General features: G+C 35.8%; 1 protein-coding gene across 5 annotated transcripts in view; it reads right to left on the bottom strand.

The window, feature by feature from the left end:
- Positions 1 to 15,623, bottom strand: part of NCKAP5 (NCK associated protein 5) — a 939,808-nt gene that overhangs the window by 115,146 nt on the left and 809,039 nt on the right. For all 5 annotated transcript variants that reach the window (XM_074301873.1, XM_074301870.1, XM_074301872.1 and 2 more), the window contains one exon: positions 631 to 4,394. In XM_074301873.1, coding sequence (XP_074157974.1) covers positions 631 to 4,394 — 3,764 coding nt within the window. The remainder of the gene's footprint in view (positions 1 to 630; positions 4,395 to 15,623) is intronic.

Below are 15,623 nucleotides of genomic sequence, written 5' to 3' on the forward strand. Positions count from 1 at the left end.
ACTTTACTCATTTCTTAAGTGTTTAAAATAACCGTTCTGCACCTCTTTGTTTCTACACCTTTGTATGATAAATATTTCTATCAAGTTCTCACAAAATCTGTTGCTTACAAATGATGGTGGATTAATTTAGTTTTGCCTATTGATTTTTTTTTCAATGATGAAAATTGCCAAGGGGTCAAACTGAAAATAAATGTATGTTTATTGTTAAATGCTCCCTTGGCCTAAGGTTTAGTAGGAAAATATAATTACTGTTAGAAAGTTACTAACAATATGTTTTTTGGTTTTACAATCAATGAGATCAGCCTACATAAAAAATGTATATATAATTGTCTTCTATTTCACGCCATATGCATATATTCATGGTTCCTGGGGTAGGTTGAATTTCTATCAACTTTGATAAAACTTACCATTCTTTAATTTCAAAGATCATTGGTTTGGTTAACAAAGTAACATGGACCAAATTATCATTTTATTACTAACATTTTTTTTGTTTTAAATTCTTGCTATGTATAAAAGCCTGTTACTATAAATTTCTATTGAAGAAACACATTTCCCTTGCATTGACCATCCCAGAAATCTCCTTTCCAGAAAAATAAAATAAAATAAACATGGTGAAATTCAATGAGTTACCTGTTTAAAAGTTCTTTCATAAAGGTGTCTTTTGTTGAACACATGGCAGGACTGAGTCTATTCTTCTGCTCAGACTTCATTTGAACATGAATATCTTGTGGGCTTCTCATATTCCTTTTACTTTTTAAGACATTGTCTGGAATATCTCCCATCTCTGTTTTCCTGTTGAATTCATTCTCTGTCTCACACTGCAGTTCGGGCTTTCTTTTGTCTTTCTTTTTCTCTAGTTTTTGCTGTTTGTTTCCAAATCCCAAACTCTTTGAATCTTTCTTTTCCACTTTGTTTTTGGAGATGTCCATTTTTCTGCCACTCAGAGCAGGGAGTTTACTCCTTCGAAAACCAAACCAGCTGGCTATTGAGGGCCCCGATTTTTGTTTGGCCTCCATAGTGGGAGACTTAATTTGTATTTGGCCTTTTTCAACATTTTCCTGAATGCAGAGCATGACTTTTTCTTCTATTGTGGGTGGGACAGGAGCATCCTGGCTTAAATCTCCCATTTCAAAGGTATCTGCTGCCTTATCAGGGATTTCTTGCTTGCAGGCACTGCTTGCTTCCACTTGTCCTAGGCATTGAATCCTTTTTGGACTTTGAAGGGAACTTGCCTGATCTAAAAGATGACTGGGTGATGATGGGGATGGAAGGCATCTGTAAGGGCCGTTGCCTGGTTCCTCAGGCATAGCTAGAGTTGGGCAGTCTCCCTGAGAAGGCAATCTGTGGGTTTCAACCCTGGATACACTATGAATCTCTTCTGTTTTGGGAGAAACTCTGAAAGGTAACTTGCTTGGACTACCATGCTGGCTGCTGGAGCTGTTTGTAGTTCCATGAGATCCTGGCCGAGAATAGGAATCCTCCAGTGGTTTACCAGATATTGAAAGGTTCTCTGTGGTTGACCCTGAAGCTGTCTTGTTTGTGAATCCATCAGTAGCAGAGTTCTGGCGTGTGAGAGAATTGCCTCTGTCAGTTGTATTGGTAATAATTTGAGTCCGTACTTTACCAAGCCCTTCAGAGGCAGTGGTGGAAGGCTTTTCTCCAGAATGAACACTAAAACTTTGACTACGGGCTTTGGCCCCATTCATTCCTAGAGCTGGTTTTAAGTGGGGCTTGCTGGAAGAGGTGGATCTCTTCATAAACCTGTTTTCTAATGAATCTCCCCTGTCAGCTTCTATATGACAGCTTTCAGGTGACTGTGGAAGAGTGATCTCTGTGGCAAGTCCTGAAGCAAAACTGCTTTTCATGTCTAAATCTACCATTGACACATTGAGTTCATTACTTTTGGTAGTAATTCTTGTGAGATCTATGGATTCTTCAGGTTTAGACTTGCTTGCTACTGCACAGCTTTTAGAAGCTGCATTGATACTCTCCTTTTCCTGTTTCCCTGGCACAGTGGAACTCTTCCTGAGAAGTTGAGGGGATTTTACAAGTACTTTGAGTCCCACAGGGAGACGGGTCTTAAGCCCTTTGTCGTGAGAACCTTGGATGTTGTTTGTGGTATCATGACTTTTGGAAGATGAGGATGATGAGGGAATATTAACTTGAGATGACACTGCTTCATTCCCACTAATGGGGTGAGACTTCGGTGTTTTGGGAAGACAGTCACTGTATTGTCCTCTCCTTCCTGGGGATGAGCTTTTTGAAGAAGGCATTTCTAGTGGTCCACAATCTAAGGGAATATTCTTGGTAGTCTGTAAGCTTGTGTCAAAAAGTCCTTGATTGTTTCCAGAAGCTTGGTGATTGGAGACTTTTGTAGAACCTCTCTTAGGAGAAACTTTTGGAGGGCCTGGACCAATCATAGCAAAAGTACCAGAAGAGAGTTGACTGGCACATTTGCTTTGGACTATCTTTTCCTCACTGGATGGGGGGTGAGAGAAGTCAGGCTTTTTGAGTGCCACAATTGATTTTTTCCCCGGGACTTCAGGTATAGCATGATTAGAAGAAATGACAGCACTTGGGGATGCTTTCAGTGGGGAGGATTTTAGTGTGGCCTTTGCCATTTCACTAGGGATACTGGTTCCTGGCTTACTGGATAAAGGTGGTGAATGTTCATAAGTAGGCCTGATCAGCAGTGAAGCTGACCTGCCTGGAGGAGGAGGGGGAGAAGGTGATTTGGCTATTTCCTCTGGTCCCAAGTTACAGTGTTTATCCTTGGTTGGAGGCTCCCCATAGTTAGTAGGTTCAATGAAAGGTCTTGGCAATAACAGAGAACTCTTAGAACCCTTAACCCAGTCACTCTTGACAGAATTTTTTGAGCTATGAGGAAGCAGCTTTGGCTGTTTGGGGATATGGGAGTCAGGGTGTATATGCAAATGATGTACTGGGCTCTGGGCTTTTTGGAACCTGGAGAGTTTTACAGGAGGTAAGGCTGGTGATTTGTCTAGGGCCATGGAGCCAGGCGATGAGACTATAGATGGATCATCAGGATCTGTTACCTTTGATTTCTGAGGCAAAGATTTTCCCCTGCTAGGTATTTTAGTCAGATTTTGTTTGTGGCTTATACCTGTGGACACCAAAGACACAGAATTGCTTCGATGTGTTATGTTATGTGTGGATTTGGCTTCCTTTTGTCGCTGAGTATTTTCTAATATTGATCTTCCAGGGTTTAAAGACTCTGTGGGCATCACAAGAACACCTGTATTTCCAGTCCCAAAGATATCTTTGTGAGTTCTTTTCTCTTTTTCATCTTCAGGTGCCTTTAAAATGCTGTAGTCTCTTGCATTCATTCCTAGCTGCAAATTAGTGATTCCCTGAGGTAAAAGTTCAGTGTATTCTGCATTGGACCCAGTTGGAGCTTGGTTGATTGAAATTTCATCTCTAGTAACAGTGACAACTCCAGTCTGATGTGAGCTGAATTCAATAGGCTCGCCATCCTCAGCATCAAATATTACAGTAATACATTCCTCAGAGGAAGTCTTTTTGATGACCCTCTGCTGTTTAATGAAACTAAATGTCTTTGGCCTGCTATCTGAGGGAATGGGTGCTCGTTTTTCCTCTTTACTGGAAGACACAAGTTGAGATTTTCCATGCCCTAACAGCATGTCAAAAGTCTGAGTACCAGGAGTTACCAACAAGTCAGAAGGACTTTTCTCATCACTGCTTTCTATGTGTAATTCATCAAGGGTTTCATAGTCATCAGTATCAGAAAGCTGTAGATTAAGGTCCTTATGATCTAGACCAGGCAGACCTTTTTCTTGCTGCAACTGCATGTTTGTGCATAATTCACCCTCTGATAGGCAGTGGCTATCAAAATTGGTCAGTTTTTCAGGTTTTTCCTTGAAATCAGTAGAGGAAGTTTTTTCTGAAAAGTTTTTCCCATTAGATTCCCAACCAAATAGACTATCAGAAACACTATGAGTTAACTTGTTGCATTGGAGCCTGTGGTCTTTGCTTGGGATTTCATGAAGCAAGGCTAAAGAGGAAGCTTCATCATCAGCATCGTCATGGGAATCAGAGTCATATGTGAATGATTGTGTGTGCTCTTTGCATGGGCTTCCTGTTTCTGTTGGTTTACAATGAAGATGCTCCTTATGGCTGCCACATTTAATTCCTGGGGAATAGATTCCTTCATTTGAGTTCATACAATCTTTATAACCCCATTTGGTTATTACAGAAGGTGGTTCAAGCAATACTTTTCGTTTCTGCAGTTTCCTCAGACCTTCCAAAATGTGGCTTTCCTTAATACGTGTTGGAGGTAACTCATCTGCAGGACTAGCAAGGTCACTTGGAAGGGACGAAGCAATGCTAATCCTTTTGTCCCAGTTAATTGATGACTGTCAGGAAAGAAAAAGTTGATATTAGAAATCAGTGAACTAATCATGTTGGAAATATCTTCAAAAGAAAAAAAAAAGTAGCCAATGAGCTTTACATATCCTGGTGATACACAAATAAAAATGGAAACAAACTGTTCTGGGTGTTCACAGGAAGGAAGGAATTACTTCTGTTAGAGTGACAGAGAGGAGTTCATGGAGGAGACATAATTTAGGCTGTCTTAAAATACAAGGAAAAGTAAGAGGGACTAATTGTAAAAATAGTATGAGTAAAAAGGCAGAAGCAGAAAGGCACAAGGTCTGTTCAGAGAATACCAAAAAGGTCATTCTGACAGAAGCTAAGAAAGAAGGGAGACAGGGACAGAAGCTAAGAATCCAAAGGGAGGTTGGGTTCAGGAACCAGTTTGAATGCTAAAATAAATGCTAAGGTTTTTCAATTAACAATGGGAAACCAATAAAATTTTCTAAAAGCATCTTCCCAATAGTAAAGCAGACATCCAGTAACAATTAATGACTTGATTAAGTTAAAATACTTTTCTTCAATGCCTTCCTGGAGAAGAAACTTTGTCCCCAGGAAGAATCTAATTTGAGTGTACTTACTGTGTACAGCAGAGTACACAGGGAAAGCCTACCATCTATTTTTTTTTTTTTTTTGCTGAGGCAAGTAGGGTTAAGTGACTTGTGCAGGGTCACACAGCTAGGAAGTGTTAAGTGTCTGAATTCAGATTTGAACTCAGGTCCTCCTGACTTCAGAGCTGATGCTCTATTCATTGCTCTATCTAGCTGTCCCCTACCACCTATTCTTGACCCTGAAAGTTTATCATTTCCTTCATCACTGTTTATAAGGATCTCTTTGGCCTTTTAAAAGAATGAAATATTTTGCTCCAATAAGAATGCTCAGAAGATAAATTTATGTCCTCGACCAAATGTGAGTTAAGAAGAGAATCTTGCCCCTTTGCTCAAAAAACAAAATCTGAAAGAATATGAACACACGCAGATACCTAAAGAACTCATTGAGGTATTTGGCAGTAAATGTGTCTATCTTTTCATTTCGGGAAAGATTAAATTTTTAATGCTTAGTGCAGAAAATTAAATTCTATCAGATATAGTCCTATAACTAGATCCAATCATACAATAGCATGTTCCAAAATTACACACACACACACACACACACACACACACACACACACATGGATTCATAGGATATTTATATTTATGACACCATAGACCAGAGCCATGATAATTGAAATTTCTATAATAATATTATTAGGCTTTTAAGTTAGTTTTGAATGTTTTCTTGAATTGAAGGTTCAACTATAAAAATAACCTATTATGAACAAATTCAGGTTTGTTAATTAAATGATATAAATAATATATATATATTTTAAAAATCCACTAATTCTAATACCAAAAAAAGGATGTTGTAGGTCAATATTCTTGGGTGATCTTTTCTATACTCACCCAAATCCTTAGAAATAAGAGTGAGATCCCATTAGGGAGTCACAGCTATTATAGAATTACCAGTGAGAAAGCTGTCACAGCTAGGGGATTTTATGTCTGCCCATGATACTGATAGTTACATTCAGAAGAACAAAAGGAGATTAGAAAAAAATAGCCTATGAGAGACGGAAAATGCCAGCTTTGTTCAAGCTATGAACTTGCTCATTTTATACTATGCCAATACATCTCTACTTTTGCTCATCCCTTAACCAATTTAAACTTTCCTTGAAATTCCTTTCACAATTTCTCTCTCTCTGTCTCTCTGTCTCTCTGTCTGTCTGTCTGTCTCTCTCTCTCTCTGTGTCTCTATCTCTCTCTCTGTCTCTGTCTCTCTCTGTCTCTGTCTCTCTATCTCTCTCTCTGTCTCTCTCTCTCTCTGTCTCTCTTGGTCTCTATCTCTCTGTCTCTTTCTGTCTCTCTGTCTCTCTCTGTCTCTCTCTTTCTCTCTCTGTCTCTCTGTCTTTCTGTCTCTCTCTCTCTTTCTGTCTCTCTCTCTCTCTATCTCTCTGTCTTTCTGTCTCTCACTCTCTATCTCTCTCTCTGTCTCATCTGTCTCTTTCTCTCTTATTTAACTTTCCTTGAAATTTATCATCTTGAATTTAACAAATGTTTCAAAAGACATTTACTAAGTACTTGCTATATGCAAATGAATGCTAGGTTCAGAAGAAACAGCTTTAAAATAGAAAACTATCTGCTTTCAATGACCTTATGATCTACCAGGAGGTACAGTTAACTTTGCATATATGTAATATGCAATATACTTCATGGATTATTATTTCATGGATCTCATCTCTCCAACTAGAGGCAGTATGCTCTATGGATTTAGAGCTGATTTCAGTACCAGCTAGGAATCCCTGGGGTCAAGTATTGCCTCTAAAATGTACTAGCAATGTGACCTTCACACAAGTCTTGAACTCCTAGTCCCTAGACAGTTCTCTGAGACTATAAATTGTATAGAAATGGCTGACTTGTAAAGGCAGAAGGAATCTACTCATTTTGGAGTTCCCTAAACCATTGAAATATCAGGTCCAACTCCTACTTTCTATCTTCTCAATTTGATTCCAAGTTCATTAAGGATACATTTTGTATCCTTATATTCCTTATTTACTTCATACTTATGAACTGACTAACTGAAGAGTAGAGAGAGTAGAAAGGTTGTTGGAAGAAATGAATAGAGCCATCCTGTCTACCCTGCTGCTGTATCCTAAGACCTACTGTGCTTTGTCTTCTGCCCTGCAACTGTACCCTCCTATATGTGTTTTGCATTCTCCTTTTAGAACTTCCCTGAGGGAAAAGTAAATCTCACTTTTGCATTTAAAGCTACTCCTAGTACTGTGCACCGAACCTAGCAAATTCTATATGTTTAAATAAGGGATTTTTCATGAATTCTTTCTAAAATAAAATAAACATTTATAAAGAAAAATACTCAATGGTTTGATAAGCAAGCTTTTTCCAGATGCTTTAATCTTAAAGTGTAGAAAAAGATCTATGGGCTAATTTAAGCATAGTTCTTGCAAAAAGATCAAAGGAGGGAGAGGATTCTAGGAAGATGACAGAATAGATGTTAATTTCAAGCTTCCTAGATTTCCCTCATAATTGGAACAAATTTGTGCCTTCAGGAGAACATAGACTGGTGAAAAATCAAGAATACTAACTTGGGTCAGAATAGGGGTGAGCCAGGTACAACTCTGAAGAAAGACTCAGGCCAGGGATTAACCCATGTAAAGTGCAAACAACTCTGAGCTACCTGCAAGAAACAAGTGGGGAGTCCTGGGACTATCTGGATTTGGCTGGAGCCTCAGCAGGAACCATAGAAACTTTTACCTCCTGTATAGGGTTTGGAGTCAGGGTCTGAATCCAGGAAGACTGAATGAACTTCAGCTGATTAGGAATACCAGGCCCAGCTGTGCTACAGAGGGCCCTGGAAGAGAATGAACCATCACCTGTGAGCACAGAAACAGTAACGCAGGGATACTGCTAGCTGTGGGTACTTGCTGGAGGGTGGAGTTCTTGGTTTGGAGTTCTAGGTCAGAGGGGAAAGCTCAAAGACTGCATTCCCCCACCCCACAATTAGAGGTACTTACATCAGTACCTTTTATTTAAAAAAAAAAGTGAACTACTAAGAATTACATCCTAGAAACATACTATGGGAAAAGGGAAGACTGGGGTTCATCAAAAAAAAAAAAAAAAAAAAAAAAAAGCTTCTACTCCAAAAGAGTAATGTGAAATGGCTTCCTGCCCAAGAGAATTTATAGCAGAACTCAAAAAAGAATTTAAAAATCAAATAAGAGACATTGAGGAAAAATTAAAATAAATAAATAAATAGAAACCATTAAAGGAAAACAAGCTTATGAAAAAAAAAAAAGTGAACCAACTAATAAAGAAGATACAGAGTCTCAAAGATGAAAATAACGCTTTGAAAATTAGAATTGTCCAAGGGGAAGCCAGTGAAGCTATGAGAGACCAAGAAATAATGAATTTGACTGCTTGAAAGTTATGATTAAAAAAATAATCCAAGAAAATTGCCTGGAGTGATAGAACATGAAGGGAAGGTAGAAACAAAAAAAAATACACTGATCACCACCTCAACAAGATCCTTTTTGGAAAACACATAGGAATATTATTGCCAAATTTCAAAACCCCAGATCAAAGAGAAAATATTGTAAGAAACAAGGGAAAAAATAATTCAAATATGCTGGAGCTATAATTAGGATTGTACAAAACTTAGCAGCAGCCACAATAAAAGACTTGCAGGCCCTAGAATCATATCTACTGACAATCAAAAGAACTAGGCCTGGGGCCAAAAGTATCATGTCTAGCAAAATTATCTACAATATTGAATGAGAAAAAATGGACATTCAACAATCTTGTAGATTTTTAGGACTTTCGGTCAACCAAACCTGAACTTAATAGAAAATTTAATATATCAATATGCCAATTGCCAATATATTAATATGTCAATATCAAGGATCAGTTTTAAGGAATTCAACATGTACAATCTGTGGTTTTTTTACATAGCAAATATATACCATATGTTTAAGATTGACATCACAATAGGGTAGCTCAAAAGAAAAAGTGCAGAATTAAAGTAAAAAAAGTAATCATGTTGTATAAATGAGGTGCAGAGGAAGAACAGACACAGAAGCATTAGAGGGGGAAGCAGGGCTCATAGTTCTAAAAATCTACTCTCATTGAAAATGGGTTAAATAAACAAAACACATATAAAACATAAAGGGTTTAGCACCCTCCAAAATCTATAAATAAATAAGGGGGGGGGAGATTGGCAGATGGTGAGAGAAGAGGACAGGGAGGGATTCATGGGTGGGGAGAGGTTAAGTAATAGGAAGTTAAGGAGCAGAATTAAAGCAGAAATAGGAAAGCTATATGTATGTGTTTGTGGGGTGTGTGTATGTGGGTAGATATATATAGATATATAGATATAGATCTAGATATAGATATGTATATATATCTACATATGCATACATAAATATGTCTTTCTTAACTATAGCCTATTTGGGGATGATGGGAGGATGAAAAGGGAAAAAAGAATAAAGAAAAAAAAAAAGATGTACAGCAGAGAACAAAAGAGCAATTTAACTGGAATTAAAGAAAAGAGGGACAGTCATGAATATACTTTCTTCTACTAATATATATATATATATATATATATTTTAAACTGATAATTTGTTTTTATATATTTTGAATCCTTCCTGAGGTTCAGCTAGGCACATGATAATGTATTTTTTTTGTTTTGTTTTAATTTGGGGGGGAGTATTCCTTTTCTGTTTTTTAAAAATAAAATAAATTTTTAAAAAATCAGGGAAGTGAGTAAGGTAAGAAAGGGAAAAGATAAAGAGAAAGAAGTGATGAATCCAGAATCCTATTAGGCAATTCAATTTGTCCAAATATCCATAAGAGAGAAAGAAATGAAAATTATAGTCCTACTCTTCATTTGCTTAGAAGAAAGTATGAATGGGGGCAGTGTCTTGGGTTGATCCCAAAAAGATTATTTAACTTCCCCATCTACCACTAACCCTGGAAAGTCTTTCCAAAGAACAGTTATGTGTGTCCTTGGTCATATGAAGGACTTAGGGAAAATGAGGGATCAGCACTTACCCATCTTTCTTACTAAGAAAATGACTCTGGAGAGCAATTTGGAACTATGCTCAAAGAGTTATCAAACTGTGCATACCCTTTGATCCAGCAGTGTTACTACTGGGTTTGTATCACAAAGAGATCTTAAAGAAAGGAAAGGGACCTGTATGTGCCAAAATGTTTGTGGCAGCCCTCTTTGTAGTGGCCAGAAACTGGAAACTGAGTGGATGCCCATCAATTGGAGAATGGCTGAATAAATTGTGGCATATGAATATTATGGAATATTATTGTTCTGTAAGAAATGACCAGCAGGATGATTTCAGAAAGGCCTGGAGAGACTTACATGAACTGATGCTGAGTGAAATGAGCAGGACCAGGAGATCATTATATACTTCAACAACAATACTGTGTGATGATCAATTCTGATGGATGTGACCCTCTCCAACAATAAGATGAACCAAATCAGTTCCAATAGAGCAGTAATGAACCGAACCAGCTACACCCAGTGAAAGAACTCTGCAAGTTAACTATGAACCAATACATAGAATTCCCCCTATATTTTTGTGTGCCTACATTTTTTATTTCCTTCACAGGCTAATTGTACACTGTTTCAAAGTTCAATTCTTTTTGTACAGCAAAATCACTGTTTGGACATGTATACATATATTGTATTTAATTTATACATTAACATATTTAACAACTTCCCATCTGGGGGAAGGGGTGGGGGGAAGGAGGGGGAAAATTGAAACAAAAGGTTTTGCAATTGTCAATGATGGAAAATTACCCATGCATAAAATTTTTGTGAAAATTAATTTAATTAATTAATTTTTAAAAATTACTCAAAATACATGGTTTATCAATCATGGAATAGTGGCATCACAATCATGACTCAAGTCTGATATGTTTCATATTCTTATTCTATCTGCCTCTAGACAATACAAAAATAACTTTACAAAAGAATATAGAAAATCAGGCTGCCTGACACTGTCTCTGTATTCTTGTATGTGTGAATACTAGACTTTTTTCTGATACTTTCTTGAACATATTGGACAAAGATGCTTGTGATGTTACAAACTTGCAAGGGGGCCCTTAAATGATATTCATAGCTTATTTGATGACAAAATGTATGAAGTTTCTTGAAAATGTTCAAATGGGCTCAGGCAAGATATCTCTTTTGAGCCTTAGAATCTGCTCCAAAAAGTGGTGTTGCTCAGATAAAAAGAATGGAAGAAAGGAAGGAGAAAGAAAAAAAGTGAGTAGAAAAGGCAGGCGCTGATATGGCTAGATAGTTCACGAAATCACCTGAGAGATGGAAAATATCACTAATCTTCCCTTCCCAAATTGATAAGACCTCAGACCCTCACTGTCATCATTTGGATCACTGAACAACTACTTGATGGTAGCAATTTTGGTAATGCATTGGATATAGCTCTGTGCATTAAAAATCAGATCATAAGAGGAAAAAAGCTTTAATATTCAGGCTTAAAACCTTTTCCCCAGATCTTGATCATATACATTCAGATTATGGTGGGTCTACCTTTTGATATCTATTTTATAAAGTTACAGAAGCAAATGTGTTCTTGTGGCTTATATACTTCCCATCCATAAAGTAAATCCATATAGATGAAATAAAAATTCCCCAACATCATCAGGTAATATCTTCCACTGTGGCCCATTTTTTCCTTTTCTCTCTTTTCTTCCTATCTGGAAAATAGCTATTGCAAATAGAGTGGATTAGACTTGCCCAATGGGAGGCTTAAAAGTAGACAGCAGCAGAATGTCATGAAAAAGGCACAAAAGTGTTAGCCTTCAGAAAATTGTTCTTAAAAATAAAACAAAGGGGGAGGGAATTTTAAAAATTGAGCAATTATTGGCATAATATACTTTTTCAAATTCTTATAAACACATCTGTAGATCTTTTAAGTATTTCATATGAATTGTGTGAATTCATTTACATGAGTTGTTATTACAAAATAGTGACTGATTTTTAAAAATTAGTTTATTCATCCAAATAAGTCATGCCCCTTTCAATGTATTTGTACATTTGATTAATGATACTATTCTTAATCAAACATTTTTAGAATTCTTTCTTTAAAATTGCCTTCAGAATATTTTTTCAAAGGTAACCAATATCCATCCTCAAGGAGTAGATTTAATTTGAGAAAAGAAAAAAAAACTATTTGGAACCATCTGGAGAGTAAAGCAAATCAACCAGATAGAGAATATAGGTTTAAGTTAAAACTGGTATGCAACTAAAAAACAGTGAGAATATTTTTCCTGGGTAACTTAGAAACTGTCTCCAAAGGCAATTCCAAAAGATTTCTTTGAATTTGTTGTTGTTGTTGTTGTTGTAACAAATAGTAGTATCCTTGAGAGGCATACCCAAGGTTATAATAAAGGCAGGGACTCATCCTAGTCTCCCCCAAGCCCATTCAGATAATTTTAAGATAGTGATTCTAAACAATGTCTAGAATGGCAGAAATCATAAAAAGAGGGAGGTAAACATTTTCCTTCCTAAGACAACTTAGAAGGTTAGCAGGAAAGTCTGTTATACCTGGGTAAAAGTAGAAAACAGTCTAGCAAGCCATGCTAGTGCAGACCCAATCCCAGCTACTGTAGCAAAATACTAAATAAATTAAAAAAAAAACAAAAAAAAATTGCAATATCCTTGCAGTAAATAAGTAGATCACAAAAGTGATTACATTGCAATGGACTATATTCATTTGAATGAATACTTTTTTATATTTCTCTTAAACTATATCTCTTTTCACACTCTAGTTATATCATCTATTCTAGACATTCATAGAACTTGCTGTTCAAGCCCAATATGATACAGAGAAGTTGTGACTAATTAAAGAAAAACTAACATATAGGAAAGGACTAAAGCAAAAAGTCCCTATCCCATTATGCTATATGATTATATGTTTTATATGTATGAAGCATTTTAGATAAAGAGATTTCTCAGGAGTAGACTTCTGGAATTCTGAAACAAGAAAGTACATTCTATTTTCCCTCCCTGGTTTCTATACAATCTATAGAACAAAAGAGAATCCTAAAATATCCTTTACTGTATGACCTTCCTTCTCTGCCCATTAACCTCCTACTCATATTCAAGGCCCAACTGAAATATATTCTTAAGACCATGACAACATGCCATCATTCACTCACATCTGGCAGTGACCTCTCCATTTTTGAATGACAGCACTTGGTTTATATGTCTCTTATAGTACTTGTCACTTTTGCATTTTGCTCATTTCATTGAAATCATGGAATGATAAAATATGAATTAGAAAGGACCCTAGAGACTATCTAAGCTATTTTCCTATTCATTGAAAGAATTACTCAACACCTTCACAAAAATCTGTTTTATTGTAACGTCTACAACTGGTCCTACTTGTGTCTTCTGAAGGCACAAATCACAAATCTAATGAATCTCAACTCATGACAACCCTTAAAATATTTTGAAGATAGATATCATCTCTACCCTAAGCAGTTTCTTTATTAAGCTAACTAGTTACAGCGCTTTCAATCTATTTTTTTAAAACATGATTTCAAGTGCCCTTACTATGTTAATCATGTGTATTTTGGGATTTTTCAGTAGTTTCCAGTATTCCAGGTATAATGTGACAAAAGGAGAGGATAATGAAAAACCAAGTCCCTTGTTTTGAACATTTGATATTCATTAATTTAGCCCAAACTTGAATTTGTTGTTTTTTTTTTTTTGAAAAATTAGTCAGCCAGGTCAACAAACAAAAAAAATTATCATTATTTTTTCACTAGAAATATTATTGAGCTATGTTTCTTTTATATTATGGTCACATAATTTATTTTTTGAACCTAAGGGCAAGGTTTGAATTTATTCCTTTAAAATTTTTATTACTAGAATTATTAAAATTCCAGTTTGATTAGATCTTTTTGGACTTTGATTCTTTTAAAGCATCAACTATCCTACCCAGATTCATTGAAAATGTATATCTAATAAGCAAATTATCCATGTCATCAAATCATTAATAATTTTTAAATTTGAAAAGCATAAAAAACATATTGCACAACAATCAATAACTCCTTTCATAGTGATTTAAATCAATTAGTTAACATTCTTATACATGGTCAATCAGTTATAAATCAACCCAGATGCCGTATCTGGTCCAGATGTTTCTATCTTGCTCTCATGAATGTGAGCAATAATTCTATTTTACTATTTGCTGAAACCCAAATATCTACATATACATACATACATTTTTATATATGTACATACATACACATGTATATATGATCTATGGGTATATATGTACTATCTGTGATCTACTAGATTAGTAACTGTCAAAATGGGGAAATGATTTTTTTCCTAGTAGAACATATTTAATGAACCCATGCTGGCTCCAAGTATTCTCTACTTTCCTTGAGTGGGAAAATGTTCCAGATAACAGATGTCAAGATTATTAGTTTTTAAATTTCAAAATCCAAATTTCTTTTTTGAATTCAAAAGCATTTCTTCGTTCTACTTTTCTAATCATATGAACATGTTCTTTCAGTACAACAATTCATGTGGACTAGGTTACATAAAATAAAGCAACTGAGTGTCTGTCTCCTTATCTACCTCAGGTTTCAATTTCCTATTTGTCAGTTTTTATTCTATTCTTCCCAGTTTCATGATCATTCTCCTCGATAGAGAAAATAGCAAAATAATGATGCAGGTTAGCTTTTGTCCTCGTTTCTGTTCACTGTGCCACATTTATATACTTGGCTTTCCATCACAGAACTAGATTAAGAGGTTCCAGAATTTCTGCATTGCCTTCAATTTTCATGTTTTACCTGGAGGAAACTCACATACTTATTAAACTCTTCTCTCTATGATGGAGAATGAGAATAATACAAATTGGAAACTGCTGAATTAATCTTAACTGCCCCTGAAAAGTGCCACGTTTTCTCAGTGTCTTCTTTTTTTATCTTGTGATTCAACAGGAAACACCAAAACACATAATGTTTTTTCTTTATCCCTTCCTATCTAGCTATTCACTGGATCAAGTAATTATCTCTCCAAACCTTTACTATTTCCAATTTTTGATTTTCAATATAGAAAAGTATTGGAAAAGTTGGGCAAGAAAAATAATTCTGCAATGTAGAAGATTATCTATTTGAATTCCCAGAGGAGATGCTTCATTAGGACACTACAACTACAAGTTTTCCTCTTCCACTGCTTTTATATACACATGATCTAAGATATAGTCTCTAAGTTACTGGACTACCTTTTTCTTTTTCATGAACATCAGATACTTTTTTAGGACTAGAGCAGTAAGGAATATGAGCAAACAGTTTAAAGTATAAATATCAGAAACACAGCCTGAGGATTACACTGCAATCTTCAAGATTCACCAAAATGATTTCTTAGGAACCAGATTAAAATGCAATTGAGAAATATTTAACAAAGAAAATACAATAGAACATAGATAATGTCAATATATGGCTTTCTACATCAAAATATGACTGCATAGTGGATCCTTATATACAGTTGCACTTTTCTATTTGAGTTTGACATTTCTGGTTTAAATGATTTGCTCAGGATCCCACAATTGGTAAATATCAAATTCACACCCATTTCTTCTTAATCTAAATGAACTGGTTTTTTAGAGTACT

The sequence above is a fragment of the Sminthopsis crassicaudata genome, chromosome 3 (assembly GCF_048593235.1).
Source record: "Sminthopsis crassicaudata isolate SCR6 chromosome 3, ASM4859323v1, whole genome shotgun sequence".
NCBI lineage: Eukaryota > Metazoa > Chordata > Mammalia > Dasyuromorphia > Dasyuridae > Sminthopsis > Sminthopsis crassicaudata.